Source organism: Aptenodytes forsteri, unplaced genomic scaffold, assembly GCF_000699145.1.
Source record: "Aptenodytes forsteri isolate BGI_AS27 unplaced genomic scaffold, ASM69914v1 Scaffold1, whole genome shotgun sequence".
Classification (NCBI taxonomy): Eukaryota; Metazoa; Chordata; class Aves; order Sphenisciformes; family Spheniscidae; genus Aptenodytes; species Aptenodytes forsteri.
This window is the reverse complement of record NW_008795035.1, coordinates 3,700,269-3,724,761: the sequence shown is the minus strand read 5'-3', so window position 1 is coordinate 3,724,761 and position 24,493 is coordinate 3,700,269. Positions and strand designations below refer to the sequence as shown.

General features: G+C 39.7%; 1 protein-coding gene across 4 annotated transcripts in view; it reads right to left on the bottom strand.

The window, feature by feature from the left end:
• Positions 1–24,493, bottom strand: part of PDE8A (phosphodiesterase 8A) — a 161,246-nt gene that overhangs the window by 22,829 nt on the left and 113,924 nt on the right. For all 4 annotated transcript variants that reach the window (XM_009276527.2, XM_009276526.2, XM_009276524.2 and 1 more), the window contains 7 exons: positions 15,251–15,307; positions 12,402–12,592; positions 11,166–11,222; positions 8,778–8,835; positions 7,212–7,300; positions 6,904–6,982; positions 5,174–5,311 (listed from right to left, as the gene is read on the bottom strand). In XM_009276527.2, the coding sequence (XP_009274802.1) occupies positions 5,174–5,311; positions 6,904–6,982; positions 7,212–7,300; positions 8,778–8,835; positions 11,166–11,222; positions 12,402–12,592; positions 15,251–15,277 (639 nt within the window). In that variant the 5' untranslated portion in view covers positions 15,278–15,307. The remainder of the gene's footprint in view (positions 1–5,173; positions 5,312–6,903; positions 6,983–7,211; positions 7,301–8,777; positions 8,836–11,165; positions 11,223–12,401; positions 12,593–15,250; positions 15,308–24,493) is intronic.

Sequence of the window (24,493 nt, the reverse complement as noted above, 5' to 3'; positions counted from 1 at the left end):
AGGTGCTGTGGGAATCAGAACCACATATTCTCTTCCCAATCCTACCTCAATGGTGTTGGGGGGAGACCTGGCAAAGACCCCTGCAAGAGCGAGAGCCCCTGCCTGGAACAAGAGTCCCCCAGAGGCTCCAGGAGCACCTGCAGGCTCTAACAGTGCGGAGCACCCCCCTGCCCTGCCCCAGGACCACGCACCACATGGCTGGGACTGCTACACTGGCCTGCCTGCCTTTCTCCCTGACTGCATTGACTCTTCCCAGGACAGGAAGGTCAGTGAGAAACCATTATGCCGACCTGTCCGCCTTCAATTCTGGACTGCATCGTCTCTCCTGCAGAGTTGGGAAGTCTTGTCACTGGTTAACATTAAATATATCTGTGACTAAAAGCGCTTTGGTATCCTAGCACATTTACTTTCCACACTGCCAGTTCAGTCTCAAGAAGCGGCAGAGATTTATCCTGGCTTTTTCAAAGCAAAAGAGAGCCTAGTAGAAGAGCTACTGGATTCTGCCTCCCATCTGCTGACCTCTCCTCTAAAAGCACTCTGGTTTCAGGATCACATTTAAGTAGACAATTTTTCAAGTATCAGATTGTCACTGCTAGTATCATTGTTCTTTGATAAAATTCATAAATGTGAAAAAAAAAAGACATGGTGGAAAGGAATTTTTCATTTTGCAGCAGGAAGTCTTTTTTTTCCTCTGGAAATGAGACATTTCTTTCTAGTGCAGAGCCTCATTTTCTCTTTCAATGAGACGCGGGAAATGTCCCTTCTCCCTTGTTTAAGACATGCTTTTATATGAAATACTGTTAAAACAATCACTTTTGTTATTTGGAGATTTTAAATCCAGAAGGCACCACCATGGTCTAACACCCAGCCCCAAACCACATCCCCACAGCGGAGCCCACACCCACGCTGTGAAGTAGGAGAGCTCCCATGCTGATGCACGCAGACACGGCTCAACGCGGCTTCGGCACACGCCGGGGCATGGGCCCCTTACCTGTTGCTCCCTCCCAATTCCCTCACCACGCTGCTGCTGCTTCTCAAACTGTGCTACAAATACCACAGCAAAGACATACCACAACACTGACAGACCTCCCCGGGTCTCCCCTTGCGTGTGGTGCCTGGACTAGAGTTGCCCCCCCCCAGGGCTATTTAGGAAAATTCAGGGAAAGCAAAATTTGGGAACCCTGGATCTCCCCCTTTCATTTCTGACAGCAGCACAGAGGCCAGTATCCTTCCAACAGAGCCAGTCTTTTGTAACCTGGCAGCTGACAAGATTTACAATCTTGCCTACACGTTTCCACCCCTAGAGTAGTTTTTGGTGGTCTTTTTTAATAGATGTATATTTTGAGCTGGGCATCTAATAATACCAAGTGATTAATAAATAATTGATTCCATATTGCATATTCACTTAATACAAACTACCCATGCCAATTGCTGTCTTTCAGTTGAGTTCAACAGACTGTAGATCAGATCTTACAAACGTATGCGAAAATACCTTCATGAGGCACATGATACGTATTTATTTATGTTAGACTGACAGATCTCACAGTCAAGCAGGCCAGAGCACAGGTACAGAGAGAACAGTTTTGCATTTATGTTGACGGAGCCAGCAAATAAAGACTCCAGCCTGCAGAGAGCTGCATGGTGACAGGCTGTGCAGAAAAAAATATGAAAGGCTTTTCTGAGGATCTGTCGGAGAAAAGAACTGTGCATAACAAATTGTGAAGCGAGCATAATATCTTCTCCTGTGAGCTGCATGAGGAATACAAATGAAGATAAAGCAAACATCACAAAATTCAATGCTCTCATAATTAAAAGTATGCATATCAATAGTTTCCTGACAACCAGGATGAGGCATAGATGAGTAATCGATCTCTAACCCAGGTAATAAACCAGCAATATGCACAAAGGGGTAAAGTCATAAGGTACAGATTGGATAATTCCCCCATTGAAAGTGCATCCTTTTCAAGACAGCTTATTCACTAATATGTTCTTCTTAGTCAACAGATCGATTTTTCAACTTGTGAATTTCTAAAACCTGTGAAACTGGCAGAAAATGTGTGAGGGGAAAGGTCAGCAGAATGCTGAGAAATAGGAGGTCCAAGCCAAACTCCTGCTGGTAGGTAAAGTTCTCCCAGGGATGTTACTTAAGCATATTTTAAGAACACCATATGCTCTCTCACAGAGCCACTGTCAGCATCCCAACAGAGAAGAGCTACTTCACAAGATGTGCTGTCAGTCAAGCTCATCGTTCTGTCTACATTACAGCCACACAAGTACAGTGATCAGTCACTTCCCCATGGCCTGGCGTGCTGGCATCGAATGCAGAGTAAAAACCATACATGGTAAAAAAAATGGTTTCACCCTTTATAGAGTGAATCAACGCTGAGGTTTCAAACTTCAGTAAGAAGGCCACAGCATGCATCTACCCACTGAGCACTCACACATGCGTAGTAAGTAATCCCCCAGTTCAGCCTTCCTTTTAGATTTGGGCTTCTTGCACTAGACAGCAAAGTTTAGCAAGCTACTTGTAGGAAACAGAGCAAACCAAAATAAACACAAGATGTCATGAAAACAATCTCACAGAAAGTAAGGCTGAGTTAGGAAGGAATTGCCATAGACCTTTATCATACAGCGTGATCGCTCTCCCACCCCCTCTGTAAAGATAGCTATCTTGCAAATAATTCCCGAAAAGTGAGAGGAATTGCATGTCTTGTCTGATTTATCGATAGCTATCCATCTCACTTCAGAAAAAGCAAAACTAAGATAAAGAGCTTTGTGTCAAAATGCAGAGATCAGAGGCAGCAAGAATTCTAGTCAGAATTGCACATTTCATCTTAATGGATGTAATTTGAATCATGAAACAGAAGAATGAAGAAAGTACAACTTGTTTTTTAACTCCTCAAGTATGGATGGGTGAAAATGCCTTTCAATAATGCTGGCTTCTTGCAAATTACAGCCAGCTGTAGTAACAAAAAATGGGAACTTCCAGAGATGATTTTTTTTTTTTTTGCTAAGAGAAACAACATCCTGACCCAAGAATCCCTGTGTACCATGCAATTAGCAATTTTTGTGTATAATGCCTATGAACTTCTGTTTGGATATACTGAACTTGCTCACAGCGCTAAGTTTGTCAGCACGAGAGGGGAAATGCTGCAAGAGTTCATCTTCCTAAATTCCATTTAAAGACTAGAGGTAGATTTGATACAGTTTACATTTTTCTGAACATCAGAAAATCTTGCTTTCTCTTATTTTTGTTATATTACCGTGTTTGTTCAGAACAGAAAAGCCAAACCTGTTGACAGGAGAATATCACAGTAGTAGACAGTTGGCTTTTTTGGTATGCTATAACCTACAGTAGCCAATATACACCCTATTGCAATGGGAAGCAGTCTTTTAAATTTAGGATATATTTATGATTTCTTAATCACAAGCCTGAAAACAACATACAGACCATGTCAGAATGATCCAGACACGTTAGGCACCTCTGAAAATGCTGTAACATCTTGACACAAATGATTTCAAACTAGAGCACTTTCAAAAGGCTGCAGTATTTCAAAGGTTGCTCCGCACAGTTAACCTCTACTTGCAAATACTTCTGTGAGAATTTAATTTGCAATTCATTTTTCTATTAATATGTAAATGTAAGGCATACTACAAAATGTTCCAAAGAGAAATGCAAAAACCATGTAAATACAATATATCCACCTAAAACAGCTTAAGGTGTTCCAGACAGACAGGTTTAAAATAAGTAGTATTTCGTTAGCCCTCACAGTTGGAAGTCCTAGAGCCAGGAGTAAAATAAGTGCAAGGAAAGAGATGGATTAGGGTTAGATTTCTATCATTCATAGAGTAAAATATATTTCCGTTATTAAAGGCATTTTTATCAGCATGCTAAAATATTAAAAATGTGATCACTTCATATCTTGAGAATTGATGTTGTGGATTTAAAGCCTGACACGTCTAATGTATTTGAATTGTAACTTAATAAATACTCCCTCCTAACATCAGTTTTGTATTACACGCATTTACTGAAATAATTTTGGTCAGGCAACAGAGGTGTGAAGCACCATAATCCAAGCTATTGTCTGTTGCTGGGATCTCTTCCAAAAGGCCAATACACGTAGAAACGAGTGACACATTCTTGTTGAAATGCACATGCAATCTGCACCCAGCTAGAGTGCAGCTTTTGTTGATGAATGCTTGTGTTATTACCCTGATTTATAAAGTATGACTCATCGCAACTTTGCATCAGTGCTTTTGCATCACTGCCTAGACACACAGAGTGCCATGATTCATTTTAGCATCTCCCTGCTCTGTGTCAATAACATGCTGCTTCCCTGCGGACAGTCAGTATGACCCAACTAGCTATCCTGACTCAGGTCTGAGCATGGGCCATGACGCATCTACAAATACACCAATTCCCAAATCTCTTTGTGTAACCTCCATGACCGTCTTCCTGTAAGATATTATGACATGTTCAATGACATCAGAAGCATTTACACCTCATTGCCAAAATGGAAATGAAAGCTCCTAGATGGATCCTCACGCTACAGCCACAACAGTCCCAAAGGAACATCGTGGAGCTACCAGGCAAACAGTAACGTCTCTCTGTAATGACCTCCCTAGAAGCCAGCTGCACTTCCTCATGCACTTTCTTGGTGCAACAAACATTTCTAATGGAAATCCATTAGACAGCTCCCGTGTCATTAGAGAATAAAAGATATTGGCAGCTGGCAGCTGACACTGCCTATCACCCTCAAGTGGTATTGCAAACGCCTCTTCTGATATTTTTACATTCTGAACTTGCAAATCAGCTTCCACATTTCATGCTGAAATACTTCAACACGGTTCTTTTCTCATTTACATCACACTGGATAACATGTGCATCCATCCCATTTCTCTTTGGTATTCCCACACCTTTTGCTACATACAACCTATATTATAAAGAAACACAGCAAGTCACTTATTTTCATAAAACACGTACCTCTTCCAAGCAAGAAAACAGAAAGAAGCCCTTAAAAAATGAGCATTTTTTACTCCCTCTTCTTGTTTTGAGTAAGAAAGCTGAAAATGCTACGTGTCTGTGAAGCTGCAAGTTACATCATGTGTCATCCCTGGACAACAATAACTTTTATAGGCAGCAAATGATAAGTGATACAATGCCATTACTCACCTTTCCTATCTTTATGCAGGAATTAATAGTATCTAGGAAATCAGCTTTTTTTTCATTTATAGGCACTTCTGTTAATTCCTTTCCTATTAGTTCACCTATTTGATAGCCCATCACTGTTTCAAAAGCAGGATTGACGTACTGTGAAGTAAGAACAAACAAAAAACCATTCAACAGAATACTTAAAGCACAACAGAATCCCTTTTTTTTATTTGCTAAACCAAGGGATCTCTTTCCCAGCCTGAAATAAATCTCTGTATGTACTGCTCCTGAGAGAGATGCCTACATTTTTTTCTTTGTGAAGCAAAACAGGAATGTCCATGCTAGAAGAGTTGTGCAGAGTGTGTGCATGTGAGCAAAGAGAGGGACATTACGGAAACAGCTGAGTATTACATATCCACAGAGTTTAGACAGACAACATAAATTCCTGAAAGATCAGCTCTGTCAGTTCTCTCAAACCTATAAAACTCAGACCTACCTCAATGTTCCTAAAAATCACAAATTAGATGGTGGGATGCCATAGGAATATTAACCTTATCTATTGACAAATTCATCGTCTTATTGTGTGTAAGGGCCAACCATCACTATTCCCCTGTCCAGGCAAAGCCCAGCCAAGCAGACTGGAAGAAGTGGAATCTAATCAAGCAACTTTCTCTCTGAACTGCATGTTGCATTTCGCTGCAATTCTGTGGCCCTTGCCCGACAAAACCGAAGACTGGTACCCATAGCCCACACCTTCATGACCCTCTTGCTCACTGAGTTACAGACACAGGTCCTGTCGTAACGGCGTCTGAATGCCTCACAACTTACAGTGTTTCAATATGAGAGAAATGAAAAGGGTGCCACTGGATGCCCTCTGCTCCTAAAGGTTCCCCCCTATGTGAGAAAGCCCTGCCTGCTGAAGCTCCAGGACTCTTGCACGTGTCGGTTCTTTCATATTCTGGGGCTGGCAGCAGAGGGACAAAATTTGGTCTGAAAAAACATATTTAAAACAATTTCAGGATGTGTTCTGTTATTTTTGTAAAAGGGATGAAGAAGGCACATCCTTCAATGAAACTGCCATTGTCAAGATTTGGGTCAAGAGGGTACAATTTATATGCATGTTATAACTCCCAGAGGCTTAGACTCAAGCTCTTTACTGATAATAAAATCACTCCTCACAGCCTTCATAGCTAGGGATGGAACTAACTCCCTTATAAAGATGATGTTTTTCAGGACTGCAAAGCTAAGTACAATTTCTCTTCCCTTTTTTAAAGAAATTTTTAAGAGATGATTACATTCAAAAACAGTTGGCCCAAGAATTCCGACGCATCAAACAGTATCAGATTTAAGCAAAAAAAAAAAGTGTACTACCTTTATTTAAATAGAACATCAATTAGATTTGCTTTTCAAGAGCATCAAATTAACATACAGTATTTTTGGAAAAGAATGCATACAAGCCAGTGGCTGCATTCATTTATGATATAAAAGAATCATTACAAAAAATAAAAACGAGAGTAAATCCTTATTCATTCAGAAATAACAATCTCCCTTAAAAGTGACTTGATTTATGCCTAATATTTTAAATGGAGAAAATTCTACTCTACAGCTAAACTCACTCCAATCTTTTTAGAAGCATTAAGTTAGGTTAGATTCGTGTACTGTAAGAAAGAGTAAATGTAATCATGGATGAAATAAAATACAGTCAGTCCACAGAGCAATTTTCTGTACTGATAAAACTAACTGGAACAAACCTGTATTACATGGTCTTCACTTGTGATCTCAATGGCTTCTTGACTTTTCTCTAATGCTGTAAATAATGAATTACACGCCCTGGAGACATAAAAAAAAAGGCATCTGATTAAATTTAATCCACGTAATTCTTATTGTATATGACAATAAGGTATTGCAACTCCATACTGAATACTGTTGTACTTTAATGATTAACATATTTTCTTCAGCTGACGTTCTATAATTTACTACAGTACAGTAAAATAAATACCCTTTTAAGGATGTGGCCAGACTGGCATTTTTTTGTTCATAATGTTTTTGGTAAAATTACCTTAGTTTGAATTGTGCCTGCACCTCTCCAAATTCCAGCTGAATCAACTCATTGTAACAGGCCATTATATTAGAATTTTCTACGTATCTCTGCAAATAAAAGGTTAGAAATATTTCATTAATACACATTTCTGTACTCAAGGGTATGAAGCTCTGTTTTGTTTTGCTTGATAAAGAACTAAAAAGGAGTAGATATGCCAAAAATGAACATGTTGTAACACAAGCAACATGAGAAGATTATTTTTTGGGACTAGTAAAATTCTTCAGGTTACTGCGTTTTGAAAAGGTGACAGATCCTCATGGCAATGAGGTTCAATCATTCTGCTTATTCTCTGTGATTGTCAGCATGATCAATATATAAAATGATCTACTTTTAATGAAGTTACATGCTTTCATGCTACTTATTTAAAGTAACAGTGAAAAAATTATGTTGTATCTCAAGTCATCACAATTTGAGATCATTATGAGTTTCCAATTGCTAATACCCCAAATTGTATACATAGAAGAAAGCAAAACTTCCTGACAAATATATCTGCCGTTGGATACAATTATTCATTCTGGGGCTTGTATAGCAATGACCTCAGTATCTTTGATGGTTTTTTAAAACTTCTCATATTTACCAGGTGTGAGCCTGAATGTTAAATCTTTGCTCATGCTAAACTGCCACGGACATTAATAGTTTGGGAGGGAGGACTGATTATCAAAGGTAAGCCACCACATCAAGGCTGCTAAACAAAATTTTCTATGCTTTGCCATTAGCCCCATCTCCAAGGCTCTGATCCATAAATAATTCAGAACCTGTGTCGGATTACTTACGTGCCCACTGGAATGACTCTGCACATATAAGTACAGTTATTTTCAGGCTCTAGCATTTCCTGTATTAGGACCTTACTACAAATAAGCAAATAGGTGCAAATGGATTGTGATGGAATAGCAAAAAATCTGGTGAGCATGCAACCAAGTACTCTGAATCACACTGTAAATCATGCACATTTTTGTTCCATTGTCAGCTTAATGCAATAAGGAATCCACTTAACTGACGCACTAATAAGCACCTTTCCTGCTTAATTGGAATAGTTGCCAAGGAACAGATTCAATGTAACACTTTTCAGGTGCCTCCAAACAATAGATAATAGCACTTGACAGTGTCTGAAGCCTGTTTACAGATGTGAATTGGCATTTGATAGAAGAGATTTCCCACAGCACATTCTGTTGTTCATTGGAAACTGTTCTCTGGCTCTGCTACAGTCACTAGCCAATTTTGTTAATGTCAACTTTTCAGGCAAAGCATCATATACTTACTCTGAAATAAATGTATAAAGTAGAAAAGTCTCAGCACCACTTCTTATATTCCCGAGAATGTCCACCTACTTAGTCAGCATTATTCTAATTCTACTGGTGTATGGTAGTTCAGAATTAGGATATATATAAGAACGAGCAGCATGAACAAGATTTACAGGTTGGATTACTGACACAAACGGTCGCTGACAGCCAAACTTCTGGATAGTTTCTTGCATGACAATTTCGAAATGTCAGAGCAACCTCGTGGAGTATAACACATACATACCCTTGTGAAGCCAGCAGAGATCAGGGGCAATATTGATGACTCTTCACGATCAGCATGCCTTTTAAAGAAGGATGATAAAGTCAAAGATTATTTCTGCAATCAACTGAGACCCAATTTCACAAGCCATTGACATACCTGTACCCCAGATGTCACACTAAAGGCTAACATGGCTAGATCCTTACAGGATCTATAAATAAAACGTATTTTTTGTGGTTTTTGTAAGCTTTCATCTTTGGCACGGATAAGCCAAAATGTTATTTTCCTTTTTGCATGTAATGAGCTGTTTACGTCACAAAAAACTAATGCTTCAAGAAAACAAATTCATTAGCTAGATTGCTGGACTATTCCTTCTTTTTCAGTACTGGATTCTTTGTTGTTTATGTTGTCCTTAGTCAAAGATGCACTTGAAATCTACATGGCCAAAGTTTTAAGAACTGATTTGTTATCCGAGTGTATCAAATCTTAGGTGGGCAACTCAAGATGCCTGAATGAGGATGGATTTTCTAGTGTTGCCTACCCAGTGCCTTCTAGTAGGTCACTTCGGGATGCCATACTCCTAAAATGAGATATCTGAATCATTCTGAAAAACCTGGCTATACTAACCGTTAAAAGACACTCCAACATATGTGAATGTATGGCTGGAATCTGGAAGAAAGGCCATTATGTTAAGTTTCTGTAAATGTGCAGATGGAAGCTGGTCAGGTTTAGCAGATGGCACAATAGCTTTTATTTATGTGTGAAAGTTTTGATCTTATGGCACCTCCTCTTTTTGTTTTCCGCGCACTTGTTTCTTATGCATGAAGAGAATGAAGCCCACTAAAGTACAAGGTTTGCCCAAGATTAAGCAGAGAGAGGAGGGCAGCTGTCAGAAAAATCTCCCCATTCCTCATGCCAGCTATCTGGTAATGCTGCCTCCCAGAAGCACAAGGAAAGAGGACAGGCATTCTACAGGGGAAAAAAAACCAAAAAACAACCAACTGAACTGCAGGAAAATGAAGAAGACCCTCCATATGTTATTGGCAAAATGTCAGGCTTTTTCACAAATACGCTTCTTGCAGCAAGAAAGGAAATGTGCGAAAGTTCTGTCTGTGAAATTCTATATAGCGGCTCGAGAACGCATGTGTTTAGCACGTGGGAACTTGACACAGTCAACTGAGTGGCAAAGTCACTTCTGAAATTTTCAGTGGACAGGCATACTAGACATCTGAAAAGTTGGAGAACTCAAGCTTCTGAGATATTGTTACGCAGGGGGCTATTACCTTGTCCCAACACACAATGCGAACATTTTGAAAAGACAAAAATGAATAGCAGGCAAAACCCCCTTTTGAGCAACTTCCTAATTGTGAGTCAGCAAGCCCAGCTTCCAAGCTCTCCTCACTTTTGAAAGGAACTGCTGGCCCACAGAACCACAGGGGTCTTTCTCTCTGATGTACACGAAGCAGCTCTTGAGTTACTGTTTGCTCTTTCGCTCCTTTTTTTCCTCTTTCCTTTTGTGTTAGTCCGATGAGAGACAATTCTGACTGCAGAAGCAATGGTTACCATAGTCAGAAGACTTCCTGACATAAAAACATTGAAGATGATACTCACAATGAAATCCCTTGAAATGTTTAATTAGGGTCTTTTGTTCGCTAGAGATGGTGGTGGGAAATTGGATTTTTAATGGGAAATTTCAACACCTCAGAATTGGTTTTCAGAATGAATGTTTTCTGAGAAATGGACATTCCCAAAATTGTACTTTGAGGAAATTATCTTCCATTTATTTCATTTCAGATTAAACATATTGCATTTTTGTTACTTTTACATTATTTTATGATATATAGGTAATGTTTTCAGAGGAAGGAGGAGGAGGAAAAAAGCATATGCACTGCTTTAGTGAGATGTCATAATACAGTCTATTTTACTTTTAAAACTTCGTGGTCAGATACTACTTTGTACTGATCAAATTGTTCCGTATCTTTTTTTGTAACTCAACAGATCTCCTGTTTGTGCTGAGATTAATCAGACAGAAAGACAGATCAAGAAAGGTTCAAACTGTTATTTTTATTAATACCAAAATACAGATCTATGAGGCAGTTCCACAGTTCTGTACATGGTGTTGCAGAGATTGTTTGAAACATACTCCTAAAGCCTGCCGTGATCAGGAGAGGGGAAAAAACAAAACAAACCAAAACCAAACCCAAAGTGAGACCTCTCTAGTAAAAAACTAGAAATCAAAAATCCTGTCCCAATCCTGTGGTCAAGGATGGTGAAAACTCTATATGCTATAACACATTATCACTAGCACAGTAAGAAGTTCTAATTCAAGTTTTTTAATGTAGTATTTACTTTTACAATGACAAGACTTACATTTTGTTGATCACATGTGAAAGTAAAGATATGAGTGTTTACCTTCGTACTACACCAATAATGACTGTATTTTCTGAGGGTTTCGTTGTTCTGATAGACCTTTAAATAAAAAGCAAATCATTTAACAGTTTAAGTTCACATGTCAGAAAACATGACTTTACAGAATCTTCACATAGTCCTTTTCTTAAAACGCCTCTTTTAAATGGTTTAACAACAAAACAAAAATCAAATCCTGAGTCTGCTGGACCACTAAGAAAAGAGAATAAATTTAGCAATATCCGAGACTCCATGAAAAAAAGACACAGAGAATGTAGATTAATCTAAACCTCAAATACTCTCAGTGGGGGAATAGCAAAAATTCTCCGCTCTGAAACAGCACATAATGGACTTGCTTGAAGGACCTGGCCTCACTCATTTAAGGAGCATTTTACTTTATTCTGGGACAGAATGGTAAAAATGTAACAAGGGGAACAGCACTGACACCTAGTCTTTGCCTGACAAAGATCTTACCTAGTTACTTTAGTTTAGCAAGAAGAAGAGCCTTTGTCCCAGTGCCCGGAACCCACCACACTCACCCCGGGTACATAACCTGACCCCGCCACCCCATCCCACAGGCTGTTACTTAGTCTAGACACATTCCCAAGGGGTATTTCACTGGAAAGTCACTGAAGCAAGGCACCACTGCCTGTCAAGTCTCTGTGGAGAGACTCAGAAAGGCAAATCCTTTTCCCCTTTTTTCCAACTTTACAGCAGTTTGTGAATTATTTTTGGAATCAGTTTGCAACTTTGCTCTTCGTAACAGATTTTCAAATGTTGTAGGAATGGAAACGTGCGCACAAAACATTGCCTATTTGCATCTGGAGTTACTCAACAGCAAGTGACATTTCAAAAAATTCGGAACGCTAATGAAGTGAATGTATTCATTAAATTGCTTGGTGGCACATGTGATCTTTGCAGTTAATTTAATGTGCAAACAAGGAACCAGGTATTTGGGAGGAAGAAAAAAACCCAAAACAACGGTTCACTATGGCAAGAAATTTGTACACTGTGACTCCCAAGCCAGATGAAGCTTCAGATATCCTAGTACACAACCAAAAGTGCTGCAGCTATCAGATGTAAAGCACTGAGGTAACATTATTTGAGGCTGCCAGTGGACACCTGTCCAAAAAAATGTCAACATTCAATAGATTTTATAAAAGGGTCATATAAAAGCAAAAAAAACTTCGATGATGTGTTGACTATATAGTTAAGTATTAATTACACTGAAATGGTGCTTACCTGCATAATGCTTCTGCATCAAAGTATCTGGAATGTCTGTGGTCAATAATGATAATGTCATGGTGTTTATCAAGAAAACATTCTAGTGCCGACTCAGGTGTCCTGGCAATATTACATCGAAATCCAGCTTTCTCACATGCCCAACAGAACCCGTTACTCTGGTTATCTTCTTTGGCAAACACTAAAAGTACCTGTGTTAAAGACAGACAGTAAACCCTTACAGACAAGTCTTACATATACAGTAGATTCTGTGACTTTTGCCTGTTCTTAACGTGTTTTTTAAAGCCACTTCCAAGGCTTAATCCATTGTTTTTAACAGAATTGCTTTCTACAGACTGTTACTTTTTATAATTGTCTGTATACAGAGGTGTTTCAAGTGGATTAAATAGTCTGCCAGAGCCATTTATATCCACATGGGATGAACAAGTTTGGGAAGTGGCTCTCTTGTCATTAGCTACAAAGAGAGCTGAGGCAATCAGTTGAGACTAGATCCTCCATTTCAGACAGCTCACATGAAGTAATAGCGAGTCTACTTTTCTTCACTGAAATTGTCTCACATACGACCGTTTTCTTGGGTTTTAATTTTCTTACCAGGATCATATTCCAGAAAAAAAAAATGCCATGGTTCACCTCAGGTGAATTAATATTTAACGGTGCTTCAGTGGCATGATGAAAAATGTACTTTACTTTTCATCTCATTCTAGTTCCCCAAAGTACTGGATGCAGCCCACTCTGCAGGGTTCTGGAAACTACAGACAGGCTGGTCAAGATGAACTCATGCAAGACTGAAATCACAAGCAGTACCTCTGTATATGGAGTACGTCCCCATGTGACTCCTGTGCAAAGCTTGCCGTGGGATTTATATCACAGAAGGAGGCTACCATGGTTGAAATCCAGAACTGGAAGTCAGATCTATGAGCCAGTATTTGCTCTGTCCTAACTTGCTGTGTAATTGCCAATAACATTAATCTCTCTGAGCCTTTTAAAAATCAATACAGTGCCTACATACTCTAAGTATGATAAGGCCCAATTCCTTCTAAAATGTATTTCAAATTCTAGGATTGAATACAGAAGGTACAGAAGATAAACATAAAGTCTGCTAAGGAAGACTCTCACTGATGTGATTGTGCTTTGCATCAAGATAGTATTTTGTAGAAGAAAACTTCTTTTGCCTGAAAGAATACACAGAATGGCAGACTGCAGATCCATGCTAGTGTTGATTTTGTGGATGACTCAGTATATGCAGCCTTTTGGGAAAGATGGATAACTAAACCAGCATTTGGTCTATTGTTCCAAGACACCAATCTTTCAGTAATTTAATCAAACCACACTTAGATATATGCTTTGGTCAGACAATAATGTGGAACGTGTGTAATTCGCACCCATCCCACTGCCGTTTATCTTCTGGGTGATTTTAGGAATTCCAGTGCTGGTTATCCTTTTGACCAGGTTGGTGGAATGTCTACCAGTAAATCTTAACATTTCCATGTAGTGTATATTTTTGTAAGAATGAAGGACTTCGTACTCATTTAGTTCAGATTCCTTTTATAGCAACCTGCAAAACTGTTTGCAAAAACATGTCATAGTTTGGGCTATATTTAGCGAAGTTAATTTAAACACTCTTTAAGAGTGGAAGAATGGTTTTCAGCAATAGCACAGAAAGTCAGAGGATCTGAGTTGTATGATTGACTCTGGCACAAATGTGATGTTGTCTAACTTCTCCTTCCCTCATACCTGCCAGCTATATTACCAGGATAAACTGGTAGAATTTGAGTGGCCTATGACTGACACAATCACTAATAACAATAAAGGAGGCAGAAATATTTGAGGAATGTTGCTGATTTATACTTGGAGAACAGCTGGATGAGGCTGTCCTAAGATCTGATGTTCAATGCTATTACTGTCTGTTCGGACAATAGCTCAGGAAGATGTTGAACTGCAGTTCTTGAAGACAGACATTTTCAAATTATCAGGTCCAGATTACTTTCACTCAGGAGTTTTGTAATTACTGACTGAGGAACATCTTGGATTATTAAAGGTTCAGTATGCCTTGGGATACAGGAGAATTTTCAGAGGAAGTCCAAAGGAGTCATGTATCTGCAAACCTCATAGCCATCCCAGACAAAATAAGGGGACAACTGACATACAACCTTTATTAATAAAGAGATAAAGGAGCATGAATTAAAGCCAGTCAAAAATTAATAACAAAAAAACATACTTTGCCAAGCTCACTTCATATCTTTTGTGACGATATTGCAAGTTTGGTTGATGCTAGTAGTAACGCTGGTGTAATAGACCTTGACAGGACATTTGGCTTATTATCATTTTGATGAGATTTTGATTAAGAATTGACTACCAGTAAAATACGAAACAAAGCACACACTAAATTGATTACAAGCTAACTGATAGCAGAAAGAACTACAGATAGCTCTATTTTTATGAACTGAGAGATGTTTGGAGAAAAGAGTTAGGCAGGATTTTTAGGATATCACATAGAATGTCATGATAAAAATCTGTTAGATGCACATGATGAGATTTTGATTAAGAATTGACTACCAGTAAAATACGAAACAAAGCACACACTAAATTGATTACAAGCTAACTGATAGCAGAAAGAACTACAGATAGCTCTATTTTTATGAACTGAGAGATGTTTGGAGAAAAGAGTTAGGCAGGATTTTTAGGATATCACATAGAATGTCATGATAAAAATCTGTTAGGTGCACATTATCACTTGACAAAAACGATCTGTGAAGATCTCTATACCCAAAAAATCCCAGTCATAAATTTTAAGCTAACATCTGTGATGTTTTAGAAATTAAGACTTCAGTTTGAACTGCGGTTATTACCTGAAGTTGATCTTGATGAAGTCTCATAGGGCCAAACTGCACATCTGTTACTGGTGCCTAGAATAAATAAGAAGGGATCTTATTAATACATGTACACCTAGGGAAGAAGAAAAATAAGCTCTGTTAGAGAAGACATTTCTTATTTACCACTGTCTCACAGTTATATTGCTATCATCATGAGGCTGCTTCTTCGTGAGGGTCTTACTCTGCTTTTGTAAATTTATAGGCTAAGCTGCATTACCACAGTTAGAAATCAACAAGCTATTCTTCAAGTCATTTTTTTATTGTTATTTTAAACATAAAGTAATGGATTAGTCATCAAAGTTTGGTAGACAGATTGTTATTTTTCTGTATCCTCTGTATCACTCCAGCTGTTCTGCAAAACATGGAAGTGTTTAAAAATTGCTTTTTTTAAAGTCCAAAAAAGCATTAAATCTCCAGGAGAAAGGCAAAAATACGTAACTCTGCTCTTAGAATTTCACATGTAACAGGTGTCCAAGAGTGCTACAAACACACACTAATTTCAATTCTCCAAGGGCATTTTGCTGCATTCTCTCTTTCCTGCCCAGCCCCTCCAGGGAAGGTTTCAGAACTCAGATATTTGTACTTGATGATGTATGTATTCAGCATGCAATTTTGCTTTGAAAAATCCTGCAAAAACACTGTCATATGTCATGCTTTCTGCATGCCAGCGATTCCCACATTAGATTCTGTTCAAGTAACACAGGCAAACAGTTTAGCTTAGGATGCGAACTGAGCTGGGATCCTTTCTTCTTATGTGTCACTTCAAGCAACGGAGGTCAATGACCAGAAGTGCTGTTTATCACAACTGGTTCTCTTTGATATGATTAATCATTAATCAAGCTTGAACATGAATGACTCTTCAATTGGTACGGGGCGGACTTTCTAAAGTAGTTAAACACATAAATACAGAGGGAGACTCTAACAGGATTACACAGGTTGGGTTCTTTGGGAATTCCCACGAGGCAAGTATCTGTACTTTCATGTGCTTAAGTATTTTTCACCTCTTGTCTCAGAAATGAAAACTAAAAAGCAGGAATAACAATGCTCCCGACTCAAAACAGGAAACAGAGTCCAACCAATGGTCCTTGGAGTTACATAGACTCTTCAAAGGTAACTGGAGTAAAAAAGCAGAAGAAAATTATTTTTGGCAATGCAGTAAACAGAAGACATCTCTGGATTCATACGTACAAAGAAAAGATCTGTTGAGCACAAAGGTGGCTTTTTTACATTTTTGTTTTTCAAAGTAAAACCACACTTGAAGATCAGATTTATTGCTTTGCAGCCTAGGATTTTTCCAATAAGTAATTTTAAAGAATCATCAGCATGTCCCACAGAAAAATCTTTTAGAATTACACGCTCCATTCTTTCTACGACCTTACTGCTCCATTGCTCAGCCCTCAGAGTTTCTCATGTGTGATTTTATTTATTTATCAACCTGGAAATCATCACTGCAACATTAAATAAGCAAGAAACATGAGTCAAGGAAAAATGGCAACATCATGCCTGCAAAAACAAGCCAGGAACCAGTGCTTGCCTGTGTTATTTAAGAGGGCCTCTAAAAGCTGATGTTAAAATGACATGGAGGGGTTTCAGATTTACTCTCAGTCATTCTGGATCAGATCGGCTTAGTTTAAATACTCTCCAGTCAATTTTTTTAATTTTGAGACCAAAAATCTCTCTTCAGTTGGAAAAATCAAGCTGCTTTATTCTCCTTTGTGGCCCATCATCCAATTATTCAAAATCCACACTACAAAACAGCAAATACTTTTGCTGATAATGCACGTAGCAGGAGGGAATCCAGCTCTTCGCAGCAGTGTTACTGGTTTTGCAGCACTGACAGTAGTAACTACTCGTCCTGAATCAGTAAGATCAGCAGAAATGCCTGAAGGACACAGAGGGAGTATATCTATTGAGTAAGAGATGCCTTTTTACAGTCACTCCTCTGACCATAACCACACTTCAAATTAAATTTTGAAACATTTATTTTGTACACTCTAGCTGCCAGCATAAAGCAGCAAGTGTTTTCAGTTTCACCGAGTGATGGGCCTGAGCCGTGAGGTTCAGATCCAGAGCTGAACTTCACTGGCATTTGGGGGGTATGTAAAACCCCATCTATCAGGCCAGTGTATCCTTGGACTCTCAGTCCCAGTCCAAGGGGATTTTTAACAAATGAGATAAACCCAGTATTGCCAGTTATTGCTTTTCCGATGCTTCTTTCTTTTAAAAAGGTTGCGAATGAATAGTCATCAAAGTATTTAAAGGACTGAGCCTGAAAAACACTTTTCTGCCAGAAACCTGTGGCCATTTCCACACTGAAAATACCTGTCTATGCACCATTTAAGCTTAAGTTACAAGGACTTCCCAAATGAGATAAACTCTCGTTACACGTTAACTTGCTGCCCTGAGTAGAAGAAAAACCCTGGTCTACATCTCAGCTGGAGAATTTTGGTGAACTCCAGTTAATTCTTAATCCTGTTGAAATCTGTTCAAATAACTTGATTAATCATTTCAACTTTTTGTGTGCTGCTGGTAGCACTGAGAAGTAACATGCTGATTAAGTACGGTGTCAAAAATCAAGGCTTCAGCAAGGATTAGCAGAAACTCTCAACTATCGGTGAACTAAATGAGCTTTAAAAATACCTCTAATGCTGCAAGCTTATAACAAAACCAAACCCAGCCAAAGCTCACATGTATAGTAACTGCACAAACACAACTTCTGCTACTTCTTCCTTGAAGTTTCTTTCCTACTTGAAGAACAAAGACCCAAGTACATTTTCAGATCGACAGACATGACTTACGCATGCAACAGCCTTCCAGGCAGGCACAAACCTGTAAGAAAGCGTATGAGAAGACAGAGAGGTAGAACTAGTTGTAGGTTCCTGGAATTGATCGTGATAGAGCTGGGTCCCTTGCCAAAGAGCCGCTGGTGCATCTTCATGAGTAAGTACAGCATATGTGACTGTGGCAAGACCTGAGTCCAGGACACTTTGAGCACCCTGACTATGAACGCAAGTCTTTTGGAAAATCCTTCCTTGGCCAACAACCTTAGAGGCCAGCCTGTAACTTGGAGCCAGGAACCAAATCAAACAGATGGTAGGAAGGGGTCCTGCTGCAGATTTCTGACAGCATAGCCTGCTCTCAATTGCAGCCCCATATTTAAACCATCCCAAGCGTGCAGGCTGGCGCCAGGGCTCATGGTCTCAAAAGACATCTAAATGCTAGAATAGTTTGTAACAGTAACTAATTCTCAGGCTTTTGAAAATGCAAACCTTTTTGGCTCATCTGTGCTAGTGCAACTTCCACAATAGCTGCAGCTCAGTTCCTCTAGGTCTGGGGAGTGAGAGATGCCTGTAATAGCAGGCTGCAGGTCAGCAACTACCAGTTAGCTTTAATTGCAGACAGCAGCTCAGTTACTGCAGCAGCAAGTGTCTACACCCTCTGCTTAGAGACACAGCAGCTAATCAACTCCAGGCTACTTTAAATGCTTACACACAGCAATTGCAGCCATTTTACATTCTCTGACCCGCTGAACTACTGCTGGTAGCACTTATTTTCCCCAAAATCTGCCTTTCTTGTTTGAACACAGTTATTTTCTGTCCTGTAGAACCAGGCCTGGCCCTGGCACAAAATGAGATCTGTCCCAAGGCAATGGCATTAGCCACACATATGACAGCTGTCAATGGGGAGGTCTTCCACTGACCACTGTGTGCAGCTTAACACTTGCTAGAATTGATCTGCATGTTGTAGCAGCTAAGTTGCAAACATTGAAATTGCTGATAGAAATACTTCATGTTTCCAATGTCCAGAGAAAAGTCAATGTTTGGTAAATAAAAACAACCCAAATGAGCTTTAAAAAGACAGACCCAAACAACTGTGACTGATCTGATTAAAGTACAACAAACTCAATGTTGACCTGATATAACCTGGTAAAGTACTTCTCGCTATGAGTCATTCTTCACATTTTACCAGAACAGAATCTACAGGAATGGTCTGTTCATGGTTGCTGGGTTGTTTTTTTTTCTTCCTACAGCTAGCAAAACTTTAAATGAACTTGCTCAAGGAATAAATGTAGAAAGGAATAAAGGGTGGAAACAAAGCCAGCTTGATCCACATGCTCCCTATGGTGATAAACTGCCTGGTTGGCGTGTGGGACACATCAAAGCAGCCCACAGGTCTCCTATTTGCTAGAGGTCTTATATCTTGGCTTTCTTCAAAATGCCTCTCTTACCATCACCAATTGGAGAGGAGAGCAAACTCCTAAAAGGGCAGAGTCAGCCCCCAAAAAACACTTTGGCTATTAACTCCCATGCAATACTCCTGCTATGGAGGGGCAAACACATTCCTTCTGGAGGCTGATTTTCTTAAGTCACTTCTTTTATGAAGCTTTTGTGGGATGTTTTAAAGCAGAGCCCTGCGCAGCCCAAGGTAACCCTCATCAGAGCCGGGACCGCGGGCTGCTGCAGCACTACCCACTCAAGAGAAGGGCTGGCCAGGGAGCTGCTGGCATCCTGGGGAGCAGGAGTGCTCGCCTGAAATCCTTCTCCACAATCCACAACTGCTCCATCACTTCCTTTCTGCCACAGATGGGGCTGTGCGGGTGACAGGAATGACTGTTCGTCTGGGCATGTAATGGCCATGCACAGCCCTGGCCTCCTGCTAGTATCCCTCCCTAAAGGGCAGCTGGAAGCGTTTCTGCTCCTGCTGCTCTTCTCGCCTTTTCCAGGTTAGAGTTTGCGGGAGGAGATGTGACAGCTTATTTTTCCTGCAACTGACTTGAACAAAGAAGTGACATAAACTTTTGCTGAATGGATTGCAGATGGAAACTGCTGCTGTATGGCTAATATCCGGGTTTAGAAAGCAGACAATGAGAAGAGAATTTCTGTTAGTAGTTTAACACTAAGTAACTGCCTCTTCAAATAAAGACTTCAACCTCAAGGCTCTGACTCATTCTAATATATGACACAGATAACTACAATGATTAGACATGAGACTTTATCGCTGGTCCTAATGGACTACAGCCAGCAAAATTCATCATTTTACTCAGATCAATATTTTAAGACATCACAAAAAAGTGTTTTATCCTTTAAAATACTACATACTTAAGTTTTCTACCATCACAAAAAAGTGTTTTATCTGATTTTAAAATACATACTTAAGTTTTCTACATATACTAGGTTCATGATATAAATCAGCACGAGCTGACTCATCACAGCAAGATATGACAGTCTTGATCATCAAGATATGCTAGGAGCTATTGGACTGTTAACATAAACTGAATTTTGATAATTCTAAGAAACACAAAGGGATGAATTTTACAAAGGAAAAAATATCCTCTTTCTTAACCTGCTGTTTTAAGCATAGATTTATCACCCCAGAAAATGAAAGCTCAAATGAACTCATAGATTTATACCATACCTTAAACTTTAACTGATTCAGGATCTATTAATGGCAGAAATTTGAATTCTACATGATAATACCCTTTCTCAGAAACCTTAGCCAAATCCTCTTGGATGCTGACAGCTAGGAAATAACCCACTCGGTATAAACTGGCATGACAAGGTCCAGGATCTAGTCCACCCAGGTCATACCAGCGTGGTGCTTCTATCTGAAGAGAGAGGGGCTTTGTCACTCCGTGTGGCTAACATTTCTGGGCAAGAAAGTCTCCATGTTCAGGATCAGCTATAAGTTTTCACTATTCACATTTTTCTTTGGTTGTAACAACCTTTATCACTTTCTGAAATATATGAATACTAATCCAATCCATGGTCATTTACCTATTTCTTTCTCAGTGGAAATCTACCCAAGTAGAGAATTTAAGACTTAGCTTCCTATTTTCCATGCACTTTCTGCTAGACACTTAACATCACTGTTCACATCTTCCTGGCAGACCTTGACAGCACTGTTTTGTTACAAGCTTAACATTGGTACAAGTTACATAAAATGCTGGCTGAGCAAATCTGCCTAACACACACAACTGTTCAGAGCATAAAATGAATTTTATAGTCCACGGGCTGAATTCTGACCTAGTTAGCAACAGTGAAAATTCAGAGTAATTCCACCAAATACAAAGAAAATATGCTGGATTTACTTCAGTGTAAATGCAGTGGGAGTCTGGCCCCATGCAGCTACTTCTTTTGTTGTTTGGAGGCCACAACAGTTCAAATAAAGAGTAAGAGGGAACAAAGCATCCAAGGTTTCTGCCTTTGCTCAACAGATTCAAGGACAAAGGTAAGCCCGGCTCTCAAAGACCTTAAGTCGTATGTAGTCAGTTTATTCTTTGCTGAAATACAAAGACAAGAGTTCTGAAAGGCAATTAAAATTTACCAAAACTGCTGTTCAACCTAGATGAAACCTATTAATTCCAGCCCTTGATATTTTCTCCTATTTCTGTTTCATAAAAGGTGTAGACACATGTCACAGACTCAGTAATTTACATAATGTAGCATTCTGACTCAGTGCAATTTGCTTTGATAAAATCTAGCATTTACATTAATCTAAATCGGGTTCCCACTGATGCATCTCTGTCAACAAAACAATACAGATTTAGATCTATATTACAAGGTCTGAAGATCACCTGAGGTTCTATTCCGGTATCTTTTTCCTTTTATCTATTTTCTCTTTTAAATTGATTTCTAGAAGAATTACCTGCAATGCTGCTATGTAATGATACAACAGACAGTGTAAGTGATGGGGTAACATACCCTCTGTTTTCTTAATCCATTTCTGAAGTTTTAGTACCAGTTGTGAACCAGATTTACATAAATGAGCTCTTGAGAGCCAAACTCTGGCCTCTGATTCACATCATTAGCAACACAGAATTTGGACAGCTTGCAGTTTTTGTGAGAAGAAAAGCTTTACTGAGCGTAATGAGTTGCCAGAGCTCTTGAATCAGGCTGCTGGCCCTGTCAGCCACGAGACCCACTCTCTTATTCCCGAGTTCCTGACAACACCTTTACTGCTCCTAAAATCCAGCCCCTCTTCTACTCCTCAGCCTGGAGGCAAGTTTCGGGTTAACCCAGGTCCTGAGGAAGCTACCCAGAAAATATCCACACTCAGCTGGGACTGGGACTGCTTCACTGGCATCCCAGGACACAGCGCTGAACACTGTGGCTATCCTAGCTTCACCAGGCCTCTCCCGGGCCTGAGGAGGACCCTGCTGATTTTTGGCTACGTGTTCGGCTTGCCACACATGCCAACCATTATTGTACATGTTTGTTTGAATTCTGGGCCTAATTCCCCACTGCATTTCTTCAGCGTTATTCCACTGCAATAAGTAAAGCTAAATTAGAACAAAACTGGAGTAATACTGTTGTGAAATCAGGTTTGCTGCCTTCTAGCACACTTTAGACACAACTGAGAACTCCCATTTTGTACTCTTTCTAAATTCTCCCCTTATTCATTATAGGAAACTTTGGTTACCAAGCTGCAAGCATGGCACTAGCAAAAGTGAATCATTCCGTTTTGTTGGGAATAATTAACGATGCTGTCCCAAAGTGACTTTTATTATTATTTGTAATGCGGTAAGGCCTGGGTGGCCTCTGGCCCAGACGAGTGGCCCACTGTGGTAATGCTGTACAATGACAGGACAAAAAGGCAGTCAACAGTCCCTGCAATTGTTAAAGGTCAGAACTTGTACACAGAACATGCTAACAATTTGGGGGAATTTTTTAGCTCTTGATAGGGTATTAAAGTGATAAAACAAATGTCATTATCACTTAGTGTGCTTACAGCACTATTACACAGATCTCAAAACTTGTAGAGGGAGGAAATGGTTGCTGTTTCCATTTTTACATTCAGAGGAACCGAGGCACCAGGGGAGAGAGCTGGGCTCAGCACACCTCGTGCCGAGCCCCGGCGTCCCTCGGCACGGCGTCAGGTCCCCCTGCTTCCTGGCCAACCGACAGCAGCAGGCACTGGTAATATTGGGACCATTTGATAATAGCTGATATCTGGAAAACACCCACTGATCTCTGAAATTCAAAACGATAGTTTCCCATAATTCAAACACAATTTACATTACGACTCGGTAACCTCAGTGTTATCGTAGGTTTTTAAGGTAAGGAGATACAACTCCAGCAAAGCGACTATGCAAATCTCACACTGCGTACTTCCACAAGAGTCCTCATTCTCAATGAACCACACACCAAAAAAGGATGGAATAAATCATAGACAAGTCAGAAAAAGAAAGCCATCTACTCATTAATCCACACTGACTTTTTCTGTCCAAAGAGAACAAAGTTGAACGGAAACCGGTCCTCACATCAAAAGCTATTCAAATCTAGCAAGTTGTATCTGCTGCAGCATCTACCTGATTCAGAGGTCCCTTATAGACCTGTATGCTATGCACAAGTACACAGGGCTTGAAATTTCATCTATTTGTCTGTTTAGAAGAGAAAAAATGTGAATCATACGCTCCACAACAACCCTGGAGATGTGAATACCCTTAACACTGGTCTGTGCCCCATGGTCATCCAGCAGTGAATTTAAAATGCTCTAGGCCTTCACCATCTTAAGGTTTGAGATGGCTCACCGGGGTCTTCGTTAAGGTCCCCACTTTCTGACTGAAAGTTTTTCAAGAACTTCTCCATTCAGGCCACATACGCACAGATCTTTGTCTGGAGGCTGTAAGCTCTCCCCACGTCGGATCCCTGGGCTGCTCACTAAACTGTGAGCCAAATATTTGTGTGTGGTGAGGGCATGCTGTAAAGCATTTGTAGTTATATCCTGCGCTAAGAGAAAAACAGCAGCTTAAATGATCTGGCTTGTACTTTAGAAGAATTTTTTAAACCCTATAATAATGGTTTTCTATACATAGGTTGCAGAAATGGATGCCTTTATCAATGCAAAAAGAAGTAGTATGAACATTTTCAGCTGTTCAAAGTCAAATGTAGTTTTTAAGCATTTATCTTTTTGGAGAGTCCAGCCTAAGGATAACAGGAATAGAATGTGCAACATGCAGAAACTGAATTGCTTCAGATGAAAAAAAGAGGTCATCTTTAAGGCATTAGCACCTAATTCCATGTTTTACTTGTTTTTGACAAAATTCAAGGGTTAGTTAGAATACCCTGCACTTCCGAGCAAATGTCCTCCGAAGTCAGGCATCCTTGGTATTCTGGGGTTACTTGCAAATAAGGGTTGTGATTGCCTTTGTGAGATGTTACCTTGCGGGCAGCTGAACAGCAGATATGTGCGGATATTACACCTCTCTGAGTTTCAGCA